The sequence below is a fragment of the Bombina bombina genome, chromosome 1 (assembly GCF_027579735.1).
Source record: "Bombina bombina isolate aBomBom1 chromosome 1, aBomBom1.pri, whole genome shotgun sequence".
NCBI classification, from domain to species: domain Eukaryota; kingdom Metazoa; phylum Chordata; class Amphibia; order Anura; family Bombinatoridae; genus Bombina; species Bombina bombina.
In genome coordinates, this window is record NC_069499.1 from 1594107016 (window position 1) to 1594124515 (window position 17500).

General features: G+C 40.5%; 1 protein-coding gene across 1 annotated transcript in view; it reads right to left on the reverse strand.

Moving 5' to 3' along the window:
- Positions 1-17500, reverse strand: part of DNAH9 (dynein axonemal heavy chain 9) — a 739144-nt gene that overhangs the window by 671118 nt on the left and 50526 nt on the right. The window contains exons 2-3 of the mRNA XM_053688948.1: positions 11533-11729; positions 10936-11094 (exon numbers count right to left, since the gene is read on the reverse strand). Of these exons, the coding sequence (XP_053544923.1) occupies positions 10936-11094; positions 11533-11729 (356 nt within the window). The remainder of the gene's footprint in view (positions 1-10935; positions 11095-11532; positions 11730-17500) is intronic.

Sequence of the window (17500 nt, forward strand, 5' to 3'; positions counted from 1 at the left end):
AAACAGGGTGAATTTAATGTTTAAGAGATTGGAATATATAAGGTAGAACCCTTTTGCTCCCTTTTTTCCTCTCATTCCCCCCCTTTTTTTTTTTCCTTCTAGATGTTTTTGTTTAAAATGCTAAAAAACATGGTGGAAATTTTTTAAGGATTAAGGATTTGAATTACTCAAAGTAAACACTAAATTTATTATTAATTTGTCACAAACCATTATATAAGTCTTTTAGATGTTTTTGTTTAAGGTTTTTTTTTTCTTTCACAGTATGGATACCCACTGAGATGTTTCTGTTTAAATTATTTGAAATCAGGGTGAATTTAATGTTTAAGAAATAGGAATATATAAGGTAGAATTTATTTTTTTTCCTTTTCCCTCTCCTCTTCCCCTTTCCTCTTTCTCCTCTCTCTTTTCCTTTTTATTTGTCCTTCTTGTTACCTTTTTTCTCTTTTCTCTTTTTATGGTAAATAGGAGCTCCTTTCATGATTTCTAGTAAAAAGACTGTGTGTAATTATTGTTGTGAAAATTATTTATTGATGGCCAGATTGGCTATGTTTGGGAAGTTTATGCTTGAACTTTGTACTAAACAGCTAGGGTGTGCTGGGAAAAAAGGAATAACAATTTTAAAATTTTTTTTTTTTTTTTTTTTTTATTTTTTTATTATCCCTCTTTCCACTTCTTGTCGTCTCTCACCTCTCTCCCTCTCCCCATGTCATTGAATATCGGGCATTTTGATGGTTAAGCTTATATCATGGAATGTTGGGGGAATTCATTCCCCTGTTAAAAGAAAGGCCATAATAAATTATCTTGGCAGAAGGAGCCCTGATATAGTCTGTTTGCAGGAGACCCATCTTTCTGAGATTGAACATCTTAAATTAAAAGTGAAATGGGTAGGAGAAGTTGTCTCAGCATCATACTCCAGAGCTGCAAGAGGGGTTGCAGTTTTATTTAATAAATATTTAGATTACACATTAAAAAAAATAATAAATGATAAAGAAGGTAGATTTCAATTTCTTATAATAACACTAAATGGAAAAGATATGCTGCTGGGCAATATTTATGGCCCCAACAACCAAGATAGTAAATTTTGGAGGAAAATAAATAAAATAATGGGGAACCAACCAGAAATTGATATTATTATAGCAGGGGATTTCAATGCTACCCCTAATGGATTGTTAGATAGGAAAAGTATGACAACTCAGAATAAAGATACCAAAACAAGACGGGTACAGTTAAAATTTGAGACAAATATGGGGGGGGCGGAGCTACGCCGTGCTGGTGCATGGACGCACTGTAAAAGAGCTCCGGAGCTGTTTGGGACCTTTGGGCATTAATACTGGCATAAATGCTACCAATTACCACTGACACTTCATCCTAATCAGTGTCTAACAACCCAGACACACCGATCACTTCGCAACTTCGAGGGAGATCTTTTGCGGAGCTATCTGTAACAAGAGCTGCGGCCGCCATCTTACCGCTCTACGGATCCCTCATGCAGAGCCCTGGACAGTGACTCGTGCCGCTTGTTCTGCTTGCCCCGTGGAACCTCCTACCCGATTGCACTCCTGACCGGCTCTCTTAGAGGACTCTGTCGGACCGGATTCCCCCCGGCTACACCATCCGCCAGCGGCCCGACCCGTAACTGCCTCCCACGTAGTTACTACAGGTACTCACCACTACGCATACATAATCTGGGCCCTGGTTCCCTCCGTAAACGAGCCTCTCTCTTCTAAAAGCTACTAGTATAGGGGGCCTCCACTCTCACCTCTCCAGGAAACATATTTTTAAGCAGTACCATATTTGCGCTTTCTTTAGAGACACTGTTTAGCCGGTCCCCACCAATACACATTTTTAAACTGCTGCAGCTCTGCAATATAATTCTATTTCCAGCTAACAAGCCCTCCTGAAATTTAACACATAGACTGATACCTTATACAGAAATTGGGACCTAGAGCTTAACCCAGAGAGACTATAATAGACTTATTCATCAGACCTCCAAGACACACTTTGCTATTCTGTGCAGGAGGAGTCAAGAGGACATTTTCTTTACCATAAGCCTATTTTCCATAAACTTTCACTACGCCACCAACCTCTCTCATCATGACAAGTAAGAAAGGAAATAAACCTGATAAGCCCGCAAAATCATTAACTCTGGGCCCCTCAGTTTCATCATTTTTTCATCCTCAAGAGACTGTAACACTGGATAATACACAATCCACAGAGCCGCCCTCCACTATCCTTAATCCTTCTTCATCCCAAGATTCCCTACAATCTATTCAGTCACAGATAGCGGGACTGCCATCCAAATCAGATATAGAATCCTTAAAGAAATGTATTAAAGATGAAATTAAAGATCTTAAAAAAGACCTTAACGAGTTGGGCTCCAGAATGGAATTTCTTGAAGAAGGACAGGACCATCTCAACAATATGGTCAGCACCAATACTCAGAACATTACTATGCACGACTCTATGATCCAAAACTTAAACGACAAAATCGAAGACCTCGAGAATCGAGGAAGAAATAATCTCCGCCTGAGGGGGATCCCAGAGGATGTCTCTGCTGAACAACTCAGGGCATATGTTACGGAATTTTTTCACTTTCTCTTGCCCCAAGCCCCTCTCATTCAGAACGATGACATTGAGAGAATCCATAGGGCTCTAAGACCTCCCGCTAAACCACCTGCCCCACCCAGGGACGTTATCCTCAGATTTCTTAAGTATACCACAAAAGAAGAGTTCTGGCAGTCTGCCAGAACCCGACGGACCATTCAATTCCATAATCACTCCCTACAAGTATACCAGGATCTCTGCCCTCAGACGATCCAACGCAGAAGAGAGGTCCGCTTTATCACCAAAACTTTGCAAGAAAACAATGTCAGATACCACTGGGGCTTTCCATTTAGCCTTATCTCCCACAATGGTGGCCAACTTACCTATAAAAGCTTCTCGGACCTGGACCACATCTCCAAGAGACTTAACCTTACATTTGAGCAACCTCCTGAGTCGATCATCACTACTCAACACCACCTGATACAGTCGGATGAAGAGGCACCGAAAGAACAGAGACCCAGCTGGTCAAGAGTAGTACCTAAGAGATGCAGAACAGGCCTTGCCGCCACTTCTACAGGATCCTGATCTGACCACTTAATAACCTCCCACTGAAAGCTATCTACTGGCCTCACTCCCTAGGCTAATTGTTCCATTCATATTCCTTTGCCACAATACCTTTGAGGGATTTGTTCCAAGTTTTTCTCCCTCGAAGAAAATCCACAAGTGACTTATACACTAGACTGGTACAGTATATACCCACTACACCTGGGCTTATATTAACCTGCTTTTCAGATTTACTTTACATGCTAATTTGCCCATATGTGTGTGTTGCTCACGTTATAATTATGCCATAAATCTTTGCTTACCTAATAAAGTTTCACCCCTTAGGTTCCATAACATCATTCCACCCCCCTGGATGATGTATTTGACGTCCTTTCCAGGCCACGGTGCATGTCGCGGTGGCCTGGACCAGGTTGTTTTTCTTTTTTTGTTGTTGTTTGCCCAGTTTATTCATGCAAGTTCTGCTGTAATTGTTCATGTTTATTTTTGTGTGTTTTGCTCCAAACGTATTATGCTCATTTCCATATGCCTTTATCATATTGCTCAAGGTCATTATAGATATATCTCTATCACCTCTGTTTATCTCTTCACTAGGTGTATTTGGTTGCTACGTGTCTGCTCATATTACTATGTTCCACACTATATACTTACCTTTTCACCTGCCATCTTCTCTTCCCATTGTCACTGGCCCACCATAGACCTTTTACCTTACTCTCATAACTGCCCTACCCTCTTAGGCGTCACCTCCCTACTCCTGACTTCAGCGACTATCCACACACATAGACATGGATAGGAACCCCAGATCCATCTCCATCGCTTCTCACAATGTAAAGGGCTTCAACACCCCCCAGAAAAGATCGAGGGCCATGAGGGAATTTCAAAAACTCAAACACGACATCATCTTACTTCAGGAAACCCATTTCAAAAAAGGTAGGGAGCCCTTATTATCCCTTAGAAAATTTGGCCAGGTGTATTTATCCTCTCATTCGACAAAACACAACGGGGTGGGCATATTGATCAGGAATCGGATTCCCTTTACCCCCTCCAATATCTACAGAGATAGAGAGGGTAGACTAGTGATTATCACTGGCCGGCTGTTTAATAGGACAGTAACCATCGCCAACATATTCGCCCCTAACTCCAACCCTACTGGATTTTACCACCAGTCCTGTAATATCATTTCAGAACTCTCTAGAGGTACCCTGATCCTGGGGGGTGATTTCAATCTGGCCTTGGACCCTGGTCTTGATTGTTCCTCCGGTCACACATCAGTCCCCCAAAAAACCCTAAAGTCGGTGAAGGCCTCCCTTTCTAAACTAAATTTACATGATACCTGGAGGATCTACCACCCCCAGGAAAAAGATTATTCTTTCTACTCATATCCCCACCAATCCTACTCTCGCATTGACTATATAATGATTGACGTTTCTAGTCTGACACTAGTGCAAGCCACTGACATCTCCCCCATAACCTGGTCTGACCATGCTAGGATTAGTTGCACATTGTCGTGGCCCACCTCCCAGAGATTAGATTATATTTGGAAATTAGATGAGTCCCTATTGTCCGACCCTATGGTCAAAATACAACTACAAGATAAACTTAACTCATACTTTAGATTAAATTCCACACCTGGGATCTCCCCCCTTAATATCTGGGAGGCACATAAGTGTGTCATCAGAGGGGACCTCATTGCAATCAAAGCGGATAGGAGACGGCAACACTCTCTAACCCTTAAAAATCTACTAGAAGAACTGACAAAGCTTCAAGACTCCCACAAGAGATTCCCTAAGTCACACTCCCTCCTCGACCATATTCAACACAAACAAAAGCAGCTAGACCTTCTTTTGGGGGTTGAGGCTAAGCGTAGGGCCCTCTTTCTTAGAAGGAGATTTTATGAGGGGGGAAATAAGCAAGGTAGACTGCTAGCGAGACTCCTCCGCAATAAAGCTTCTAAAAAATACATCATGCACATAAAAGATGCTAAAGGAAAAACCTGGCACTCCTCCTCTGATATAGCCGACAAGTTTAAAACCTTTTATGAGGAGCTATACAACTTACATAAAGAAAGAGCCACTCCCTCCCAGGAGGCCATCTCAGAATACCTAACATCTATTGATCTGCCCTCCCTCTCCACAGATCAAAAATCAGACCTAGACTCCCCTTTTACTTTAAAAGAACTCCAGACAGCCATCCGATCCTTCCCCTCCGGCAAAGCCCCTGGCCCAGATGGTTTTACTCACTCATATTACTCTAAATTCCTAGACATTCTGGCCCCCCCCCCTCTTGGCCTACTTCTTAGACATCGACAATAACGTCCCCTTCCCATCCTTGTCCCTTCAAGCCCACATCTCCGTTATCCCAAAACCTAACAAGTCCCCTGACAGTATCCCTAATTACAGACCAATATCTATATTGAACGCAGATATTAAAATTTATGCGAAAATGATAGCGACTAGATTAAATCGTTATCTCCCAGAATTAATTCACTGTGACCAAGTGGGCTTTATCCCTTTTAGAGAGGCGAGAGACAATACAGTCCGGAACCTGTTCCTCCTCTGGCATGCCAAACAACAAAATCTCCCCTCAATCTTTCTCTCAACCGACGCGGAAAAAGCGTTCGACCGCGTCGGCTGGCCGTTCCTTAGAGCCACCCTTCAATCCCTGGGCATTGGAGATTCTATGCTTCATAGAATTTTCGCCCTGTACGATTGCCCGTCTGCTCGAATATCTCTCAACGGCATCCTCTCCCCACCCTTTCAGATTTCAAATGGTACTAGGCAGGGATGCCCCCTGTCCCCTTTATTGTTTGTTTGCCTTCTGGAAACATTTGCAACCAGAATCCGACAAAATTCAAAAATTCAAGGTATCTCGATCAGGGGGGAATCCTATAAACTCTCCTTATTCGCAGACAACGTGCTATTCACCCTCACTGACCCTGCAACGTCCGTACCAGCCCTTATAGATGAACTCGCACTTTTTAATAATCTGACTAACTTCCTGATCAATCATTCCAAATCCGAATATCTGGGGGTATCCTTTCAGGAAGAGTGGCAGCGTATAAGATGTTTATCCTCCCAAAGATACTTTATACCTTGCGTATGTTTACTTTATTAATTAAACAACATGATCTAAATAAGTATACGAAGGAGAGCCAGAATTAAGATGGATAAACTATATCTACCCTTTATTAGCGGGGGCTTAGCATTGCCCAATTTGTTACTATATAACTATGCCACTCTACTGCGGTTCCCATTGGATTGGATTTCCCACTCTAATACCTATACAAATTGTTCATTAGATAGAAGACTATGCAAATCATTGGCATTAGAATTTGTTTTGTATGCATCTAACAAAGAAAGAGGGAGGGAAATATATCAACACCCTATGTTGAAAGACATTCTGGCTGCTTGGACTGCAGCTATGAAAATTATATCAATAAAAAAGAAAGCGTATTCCAGATGGGTACCATTAGTGGGGAACTCCCAATTTATTCAGGGCCTAAACTATTCAACATTTCAGCGTTGGGGAGACTGTGGAGTATCCAACTTAGGACATTTATGTAACTGGAAGACTAAGCAAATACTTAAATTTGAGGAAATTCAAAGGCTTTATCAAATTCCTGGTAAGGATAGATTTTATTTTATACAAGCAAAACATTATTTAAGGTCATTTCTTTACCAGGACTCTGATCTATTCTTCCAGTCTCATCCTCTTTTGGACCATCCAAAAATCAGGCAGAGGCCACTCTCAGTTATCTATGAAATACTTCTAAATGGTTTTAAGTCAAGGCAACTAGAAGACCTTTATAATAAATGGGAAAATAGTATACCTATCTGTAGAGAAGATAAAACCATACAAACTAGTTTTGGGACAATATATAAATTGGAGAACTCAATGGCAGGAAGGGAATCGCATTTCAGACTTATGCACCAAGATTATTTAACTCCGAATAGAGTTTGTAAATGGAATAAAGAGGTGGAGAATAAGTGTATTAAATGCTCAAAAACTAATCCAGATTTACTCCACTTGGTATATGAGTGCCCTAAACAACTTCAACTGTGGTCGAAAGTGGGTTTCTGGCTTTCTAGCATACTAAAATTAGATATTAAACTATCAGCAGTAAATGTTTTCTTCCTTACACATTCTCCTTTATGGGAGGGAAATAATAGATTTGTACATAAAGTGATAATAAAAACAAGATCATTGATCTTTTCCTGCTGGATCGATAGGTACTCTCCAAATGTTAGTCAACTTAAGAAAGCAATGTTGAAAGAAGGCATTCTTGAAGCATATGACTATAAAAAGTTTTGCCCTTTCAAGGCAGATAAATTCTTTAATGTTTGGGGTCCATTTATTAAATCTTTGGGCAATGACTATACGAACCATATTAATGGAATTATTAGTATCCCCCAACCATCTGGAGAGGGGGAGAGAGGGAATTGAGAGGAGTTGTGAGGAATTGAGAGGAAATCTACTAATATGGGGGGGGGGGGAGGGGGGGAAGAGAAACCTCTGCCCTCCCCCCCCCCCCCTTTTTCTTCTCCCTTTTTTTTTTTTTTTTCTTCTCCCAAAGCGCCTCCCTAGACACAGTGATAAATAACTTATTCAAGAAATACCTCCTTGGTCAATGCTAGGACTAAGGATAAACGTATCTTTTTTTTGGGAAAGAAATGAATGTGCGGTTCAAATGCTTCTTTCTTGTAAAAGGTCTCCCCTTTCTTGTTCTTCCTTTTATATACGAGATGTAAAGCAACTATGTATCTGAACTTTGTATTTTTGATATAAGAAAATAATAAAAAAATTTAAAAAAATAAAATAAAAGTTGTGTGTGTACAGTATGTTCCCTTATTAAAGCTGTGTGTGTATACAGTACGTTCCCTTATTAAAGCTGTGTGTGTACAGTACGTTCCCTTATTAAAGCTGTGTGTGTACAGTATGTTCCCTTATTAAAGCTGTGTGTGTACAGTATGTTCCCTTATTAAAGCTGTGTGTGTACAGTATGTTCCCTTATTAAAGCTGTGTGTGTACAGTGCGTTCCCTTATTAAAGCTGTGTGTGTACAGTGCGTTCCCTTATTAAAGCTGTGTGTGTACAGTACGTTCCCGTATTAAAGCTGTGTGTGTGTACAGTACGTTCCCGTATTAAAGCTGTGTGTGTGTACAGTACGTTCCCTTATTAAAGCTGTGTGTGTACAGTGCGTTCCCTTATTAAAGCTGTGTGTGTACAGTGCGTTCCCTTATTAAAGCTGTGTGTGTACAGTGCGTTCCCTTATTAAAGCTGTGTGTGTACAGTGCGTTCCCTTATTAAAGCTGTGTGTGTACAGTGCGTTCCCTTATTAAAGCTGTGTGTGTACAGTACGTTCCCTTATTAAAGCTGTGTGTGTACAGTACGTTCCCTTATTAAAGCTGTGTGTGTACAGTACGTTCCCTTAGTAAAGCTGTGTGTGTACAGTACGTTCCCTTAGTAAAGCTGTGTGTGTACAGTACGTTCCCTTATTAAAGCTGTGTGTGTACAGTGCGTTCCCTTATTAAAGCTGTGTGTGTACAGTATGTTCCCTTATTAAAGCTGTGTGTGTACAGTGCGTTCCCTTATTAAAGCTGTGTGTGTACAGTACGTTCCCTTATTAAAGCTGTGTGTGTGTACAGTACGTTCCCTTATTAAAGCTGTGTGTGTGTACAGTGCGTTCCCTTAGTAAAGCTGTGTGTGTACAGTGCGTTCCCTTATTAAAGCTGTGTGTGTACAGTATGTTCCCTTATTAAAGCTGTGTGTGTGATGATGACATTTGGGGAGGGACAGGGTGATGAGAGTTGGGGAGGGACAGGGTGATGAGAGTTGGGGAGGGACAGGGTGATGAGAGTTGGGGAGGGACAGGGTGATGAGAGTTGGGGAGGGACAGGGTGATGAGAGTTGGGGAGGGACAGGGTGATGAGAGTTGGGGAGGGACAGGGTGATGAGAGTTGGGGAGGGACAGGGTGATGAGAGTTGGGGAGGGACAGGGTGATGATAGTTGGGGAGGGACAGGGTGATGAGAGTTGGGGAGGGACAGGGTGATGAGAGTTGGGGAGGGACAGGGTGATGAGAGTTGGGGAGGGACAGGGTGATGAGAGTTGGGGAGGGACAGAGTGATGAGAGTTGGGGAGGGACAGAGTGATGAGAGTTGGGGAGGGACAGAGTGATGAGAGTTGGGGAGGGACAGAGTGATGAGAGTTGGGGAGGGACAGAGTGATGAGAGTTGGGGAGGGACAGAGTGATGAGAGTTGGGGAGGGACAGAGTGATGAGAGTTGGGGAGGGACAGAGTGATGAGAGTTGGGGAGGGACAGCGTGATGAGAGTTGAGGAGGAGCAGGGTGATGGGACTTGAGGAGGGAGAGGGTGATGATATACGAGGAGGGACAGGGTGATGGGACTTGAGGAGGGGCAGGGTGATGATATTTGAGGAGGGGCAGGGTGATGATATTTACAGAGGGACAGGGTGATGATATTTACAGAGGGACAGGGTGATGATATTTGAGGAGGGGCAGGATCATGATATTTGAGAAGGGGTAGGGTGATGATATTTGAGGAGGCACAGCTTGATGATATTTGAGGAGGGACAGGGTGATGGGATTTGGGGAGGGAGAGGGTGATGATATTTAAGGAGGGGCAGGGTGATGAGAGTTGAGGAGGGACAGGTTGATGATATTTGAGGAGGGGCAGGGTGATGATATTTGAGGAGGGGCAAGGTGATGATATTTGAGGGGGGACAAGGTGATGATATTTGAGGAGGGACAGGGTGATGATATTTGAGGAGGGGCAGGGTGATGATATTTGAGGAGGGACAGGGTGATGATATTTGAGGAGGGGCAGGGTGATGATATTTGAGGAGGAGCAAGGTGATGATATTTGAGGAGGAGCAAGGTGATGATATTTGAGGAGGGACAGGGTGATGATATTTGAGGAGGAGCAAGGTGATGATATTTGAGGAGGGACAGGGTGATGATATTTGAGGAGGAGCAAGGTGATGATATTTGAGGAGGGACAGGGTGATGATATTTGAGGAGGAGCAAGGTGATGATATTTGAGGGGGGACAGGGTGATGTTTGAGCAGGGACAGGGTGATGATATTTAAGGAGGGGCAGGGTGATGATATTTTAGGAGGGGCAGGGTGATGATATTCGAGGAGGGTCAGGGTGATGATATTTGAGGAGGGACAGGGAGATGATATTTGAGGAGGGACAGGGTGATGATATTTGAGGAGGGTCAGGGTGATGATATTTGAGGAGGGTCAGGGTGATGATATTTGAGGAGGGTCAGGGTGATGATATTTGAGGAGGGGCAGGGTGATGATATTTGAGGAGGGGCAGGGTGATGATATTTGAGGAGGGGCAGGGTGATGATATTTGAGGAGGGGCAGGGTGATGATATTTGAGGAGGGACAGGGTGATGATATTTGAGGAGGGTCAGGGTGATGATATTTGAGGATGGTCAGGGTGATGATATTTGAGGATGGTCAGGGTGATGATATTTGAGGAGGGTCAGGGTGATGATATTTGAGGAGGGTCAGGGTGATGATATTTGAGGAGGGGCAGGGTGATGGGATTAACAGGAGCTCACAAACTGGTATTATTTTACCTATATAAGACTATGTATTTCTTACAATGCAGTAATGAGTTTGTTATTTGTTTTACTTCATGTAAATTAGCTTAATTTATGTTTCCTTCTTTTGAGAACCTGAAGAACCTGAGGCGCAGTTGGCACAAGGGCACTTGAGGGCGGCATTCAGGGGATTAAGCAGTTTTACTAAATGAGAAGTAACATAAGTGGTACTGTGCAGCCTGTCTGTGCTACTTACCGGTTCTTCCAGAACTCCAGCTCGGTACTAGGATTGGGGTTCTTGCCCTGCAAGAGGGGTTCAGCCGACTCTCTCTTTAATACTCCCCGGATCTGGTGGCTCCATTGTATAATGGCTGACTCAATAGCGTGCACAATCGTCTTGTCTAGGTTCTCATTACTGAGGGAGAAAGCAGGGACAAGCCCAGCGGGGGTTAATAAAGACTCTAAGTACTACAGGTACCTGCTGCAATAAACAGCAGTATCTCATGTAAGTAATACAAATATAAAGCTAAAAGACAGGGATTACTGCTTGGGTCACAGGTAATGAAATTGCTATGAGCTGATACCAGTACTTTGTCTGACAATTAGGTTCATTTACAGCACAAACAGATTTTAAAGGATAAAATCTAAAGTTTAAAAAGATAATGAGCTCAGTTGAATCTATTCCTGTGTCCCCTTGGACCCTGCCAGGTCTGCCCCTTTCAATAAGAAACATCACAGTAGCATTGCTTGCTATGGGAATCTGCCCCTATACACAGGAGGGGTTAAACACTGTGTGAGCCATCAGTAAGCCCTGCAAGCCCAGAGTATTGCGCAGATCTATAGGGCCACTCACTTCTTTTCATGTTCATAGTCAATGGGTTGTAGTTTCTCAGAGCCTGCAGGGAGAGGAAGCAGCGTCTTTCCCTTAACCTGTCCGACCACCACAAACAGGTGGCGCTTTAGGCCGTTCACGTGGCGTACGACATCTTGCGACACGACTTGCGGCCACGTCTGGTGATTCTTCTGGTTGGCTAAGATAGGAGCCACTACCTGCAGGGATGAAAGGACGCAGTCAGGACATACAGTGAGCAGAATCTCTCCCTCGGGTACAATATAAAGATTTATTATAATAAGATACAGTGAGCAGAATCTCTCCCTCGGGTACAATATAAAGATTTATTATAATAAGATACAGTGAGCAGAATCTCTCCCTCGGGTACAATATAAAGATTTATTATAATAAGATACAGTGAGCAGAATCTCTCCCTCGGGTACAATATATGAAGATTTATTATAATAAGATACAGTGAGCAGAATCTCTCCCTCGGGTACAATATATGAAGATTTATTATAATAAGATACAGTGAGCAGAATCTCTCCCTCGGGTACAATATATGAAGATTTATTATAATAAGATACAGTGAGCAGAATCTCTCCCTCGGGTACAATATATGAAGATTTATTATAATAAGATACAGTGAGCAGAATCTCTCCCTCGGGTACAATATATGAAGATTTATTATAATAAGATACAGTGAGCAGAATCTCTCCCTCGGGTACAATATATGAAGATTTATTATAATAAGATACAGTGAGCAGAATCTCTCCCTCGGGTACAATATATGAAGATTTATTATAATAAGATACAGTGAGCAGAATCTCTCCCTCGGGTACAATATATGAAGATTTATTATAATAAGATACAGTGAGCAGAATCTCTCCCTCGGGTACAATATATGAAGATTTATTATAATAAGATACAGTGAGCAGAATCTCTCCCTCGGGTACAATATATGAAGATTTATTATAATAAGATACAGTGAGCAGAATCTCTCCCTCGGGTACAATATATGAAGATTTATTATAATAAGATACAGTGAGCAGAATCTCTCCCTCGGGTACAATATAAAGATTTATTATAATAAGATACAGTGAGCAGAATCTCTCCCTCGGGTACAATATAAAGATTTATTATAATAAGATACAGTGAGCAGAATCTCTCCCTCGGGTACAATATAAAGATTTATTATAATAAGATACAGTGAGCAGAATCTCTCCCTCGGGTACAATATAAAGATTTATTATAATAAGATACAGTGAGCAGAATCTCTCCCTCGGGTACAATATAAAGATTTATTATAATAAGATACAGTGAGCAGAATCTCTCCCTCAGGTACAATATAAAGATTTATTATAATAAGATACAGTGAGCAGAATCTCTCCCTCAGGTACAATATAAAGATTTATTATAATAAGATACAGTGAGCAGAATCTCTCCCTCAGGTACAATATAAAGATTTATTATAATAAGATACAGTGAGCAGAATCTCTCCCTCAGGTACAATAAAAAGATTTATTATAACAAGATACAGTGAGCAGAATCTCTCCCTCAGGTACAATATAAAGATTTATTATAACAAGATACAGTGAGCAGAATCTCTCCCTCAGGTACAATATAAAGATTTATTATAACAAGATACAGTGAGCAGAATCTCTCCCTCAGGTACAATATAAAGATTTATTATAAGATACAGTGAGAAGAATCTCTCCCTCAGGTACAATATGATACAGTGAGCAGAATCTCTCCCTCAGGTACAATATAAAGATTTATTATAAGATACAGTGAGCAGAATCTCTCCCTCAGGTACAATATAAAGATTTATTATAATAAGATACAGTGAGCAGAATCTCTCCCTCAGGTACTATAGAATACTATATGAATAAGATGATAACAATTAGATATACAAAGATACAGTGTACTGTGAAATTGGATTTCCCTTAAAAAGACATAAAATACATAAAAATTATTTCATGATTCAGACAGAACATACAATTTCGAACAACTTTGCAATTTACTTCTATTATCACATGGTCTTTGTTTTCTTGTTATCCTTTGTTGAAAAGCCAGAAGGTAAATTCAGGAGTGTGCACGTTTTTGCAGCACTAGATGGCAGCAGTTTTATAACAATGTTATACATTAGCAGGAGCACTAGATGGCAGCAGTTTTATAACAATGTTATACATTAGCAAGAGCACTAGATGGCAGCAGTTTTATAATAATGTTATACATTAGCAAGAGCACTAGATGGCAGCAGTTTTATAACAATGTTATACATTAGCAAGAGCACTAGATGGCAGCAGTTTTATAATAATGTTATACAATAGCAAGAGCACTAGATGGCAGCAGTTTTATAATAATGTTATACATTAGCAAGAGCACTAGATGGCAGCAGTTTTATAACAATGTTATACATTAGCAGGAGCACTAGAGGGCAGCAGTTTTATAACAATGTTATACATTAGCAGAAGCACTTGATGGCAGCAGTTTTATAACAATGTTATACATTAGCAGAAGCACTAGATGGCAGCAGTTTTATAACAATATTATACATTAGCAAGAGCACTAGATGGCAGCAGTTTTATAATAATGTTATACATTAGCAAGAGCACTAGATGACAGCAGTTTTATAATAATGTTATACATTAGCAAGAGCACTAGATAGCAGCAGTTTTATAATAATGTTATACATTAGCAAGAGCACTAGATGGCAGCAGTTTTATAACAATGTTATACATTAGCAAGAGCACTAGATGGCAGCAGTTTTATACTAATGTTATACATTAGCAAGAGCACTAGATGGCAGCAGTTTTATACTAATGTTATACATTAGCTAGAGCACTAGAGGGCAGCAGTTTTATAATAGTGTTATACATTAGCAAGAGCACTATATGGCAGCAGTTTTATAATAATGTTATACATTAGCAAGTGCACTAGATGGCAGCAGTTTTATAACAATGTTATACATTAGCAGGAGCACTAGATGGCAGCAGTTTATAACAATGTTATACATTAGCAAGAGCACTAGATGGCAGCAGATTTATAATAATGTTATACATTAGCAAGAGCATTAGATGGCAGCAGTTTTATAACAATGTTATACATTAGCAAGAGCACTAGATGGCAGCAGTTTTATAACAATGTTATACATTAGCAGGGGCACTAGCTGGCAGCGGTTTTATAATAATGTTATACATTAGCAAGAGCACTAGATGGCAGCAGTTTTATAATAATGTTATACATTAGCAAGAGCACTAGCTGGCAGCAGTTTTATAACAATGTTATACATTAGCAAGAGCACTAGATGGCAGCAGTTTTATAATATTGTTATACACTAGCAAGAGCACTAGATGGCAGCAGTTTTATAACAATGTTATACATTAGCAAGAACACTAGATGGCAGCAGTTTTATAACAATGTTATACATTAGCAAGAGCACTAGATGGCAGCAGATTTATAATAATGTTATACATTAGCAAGAGCATTAGATGGCAGCAGTTTTATAACAATGTTATACATTAGCAAGAGCACTAGATGGCAGCAGTTTTATAACAATGTTATACATTAGCAGGGGTACTAGCTGGCAGCGGTTTTATAATAATGTTATACATTAGCAAGAGCACTAGATGGCAGCAGTTTTATAATAATGTTATACATTAGCAAGAGCACTAGCTGGCAGCAGTTTTATAACAATGTTATACATTAACAAGAGCACTAGATGGCAGCAGTTTTATAACAATGTTATACATTAGCAAGAGCACTAGATGGCAGCAGTTTTATAACAATGTTATACATTAGCAAGAGCACTAGATGGCAGCAGTTTTATAACAATGTTATACATTAGCAAGAGCACTAGATGGCAGCAGTTTTATACTAATGTTATACATTAGCTAGAGCACTAGATGGCAGCAGTTTTTTAATAATGTTATACATTAGCAAGAGCACTAGATGGCAGCAGTTTTATAACAATGTTATACATTAGCAAGAGCACTAGATGGCAGCAGTTTTATAATAATGTTATACATTAGCAAAAGCCCTAGATGGCAGCAGTTTTATAATAATGTTATACATTAGCAAGAGCACTAGATGGCAGCAGTTTTATAACAATGTTATACATTAGCAAGAGCACTAGATGGTAGCAGTTTTATAATAATGTTATACATTAGCAAGAGCACTAGATGGCAGCAGTTTTATAACAATGTTATACATTAGCAAGAGCACTAGATGGTAGCAGTTTTATAATAATGTTATACATTAGCAAGAGCACTAGATGGCAGCAGTTTTATAATAATGTTATACATTAGCAAGAGCACTAGATGGCAGCAGTTTTATAATAATGTTATACATTAGCAAGAGCCCTAGATGGCAGCAGTTTTATAATAATGTTATACATTAGCAAGAGCACTAGATGGCAGCAGTTTTATAACAATGTTATACATTAGCAAGAGCACTAGATGGCAGCAGTTTTATAACAATGTTATACATTAGCACGAGCACTAGATGGTAGCAGTTTTATAATAATGTTATACATTAGCAAGAGCACTAGATGGCAGCAGTTTTATAATAATGTTATACATTAGCAAGAGCACTAGATGGCAGCAGTTTTATAATAATGTTATACATTAGCAAGAGCCCTAGATGGCAGCAGTTTTATAATAATGTTATACATTAGCAAGAGCACTAGACTGCAGCACTAGTGCTTTAGACGTGTGCTTGCTCCCTATCCAGATATTATTATTATCATTTATTTGTAGAGCGCCAACAGATTCTGCAGCGCTATAATCATAGGTGGAATACAAGGTAACATTTATAGGGATCAAATGGGTAGAAGGCCCTGCCGAGAGTTGCACTGTTGTAGTCAGCTCTTATGAAGGTGATCTACAAGCAGCTGGACTCTTAGGCTTACATGCTAAGGGGATTCAGGGGATAGCAATGGAGGAGAGGAACTGATATAAAGAAAGATGAGTGTAGGTTGTATGCATCCCTGAACAGTAGAGTCTTTAGGGAGCGCTTGAAGCTTTCAAAACTAGGTAAGAGTTTTGTGGAGTGAGGCAGAGAGTTCCACAAGATGGGGGCCAGTCTGGAGAAGTCCTGTAAACGGGAGTGTGATGAGGTAACAAGGGAGGAGAATAGGAGGTCATGAGCAGAGCGAAGGGGACGGGAGGGAGAGTATCTGGAGACAAGGTCTGAGATGTAGGGGGGAGCAGTGCAATTGAGGGCTTTGTGTGTCAGAGAGTTTTGTGTTTAATCCTGGAGGCAAGAGGAAGCCAGTGAAGGGATTGGCAGAGAGGTGCAGCAGATGAAGAGCGACGTGTAAGGAAGATGAGTCTGGCAGAGGCATTCATTATGGATTGTAAAGGAGCTAGGCGGTAGCTAGGGAGACCAGAGAGGACAGAGTTGCAGTAATCGAGGCGGGAAAGGATGAGAGAGTGGATTAAAATCTTTATTGTGTCTTGTGTAAGGAAGTGTCTAATTTTAGAAATGTTTTTAAAAAGGGACAGTCTAGACCAAATTTTGCTTTGTTCTCTTGGTATTCTTAGTTGAAAGCTAAACCTAGGAAGTCTCATATGATAATTTCTAAGCCCTTGAAGGCCAACTCTTATCACATGATTTTTTTTATTTGCTTTTCACAACAGGACAGTGCTAGTTCATGTGAGACATATAGATAACATTGTGCTCACGCTCGGGGAGTTATTTAAGAGTTAGCACAACACAATACTAAATGCAAGTCAATAGATAATAAATAAAATGTCATGTGATTAGGGGGCTGTTAGCAGAGGCTTAGATACAAGGTAATCACAGAGGTAAAAAGTATATTAATATAACTGTGTTGTGCAAAACTGGGGAATGGTAAATAAAGGGATTATCTGTCTATTTAAACAACAAAAATTCTGGTGTTGACTGTCCCTTTAAGCTAAATCTCTCCAAAACTGAGCTCCTTATTTTTCCCCCTTCTTCTAAAATCTCCACCCCCCATCTTTCT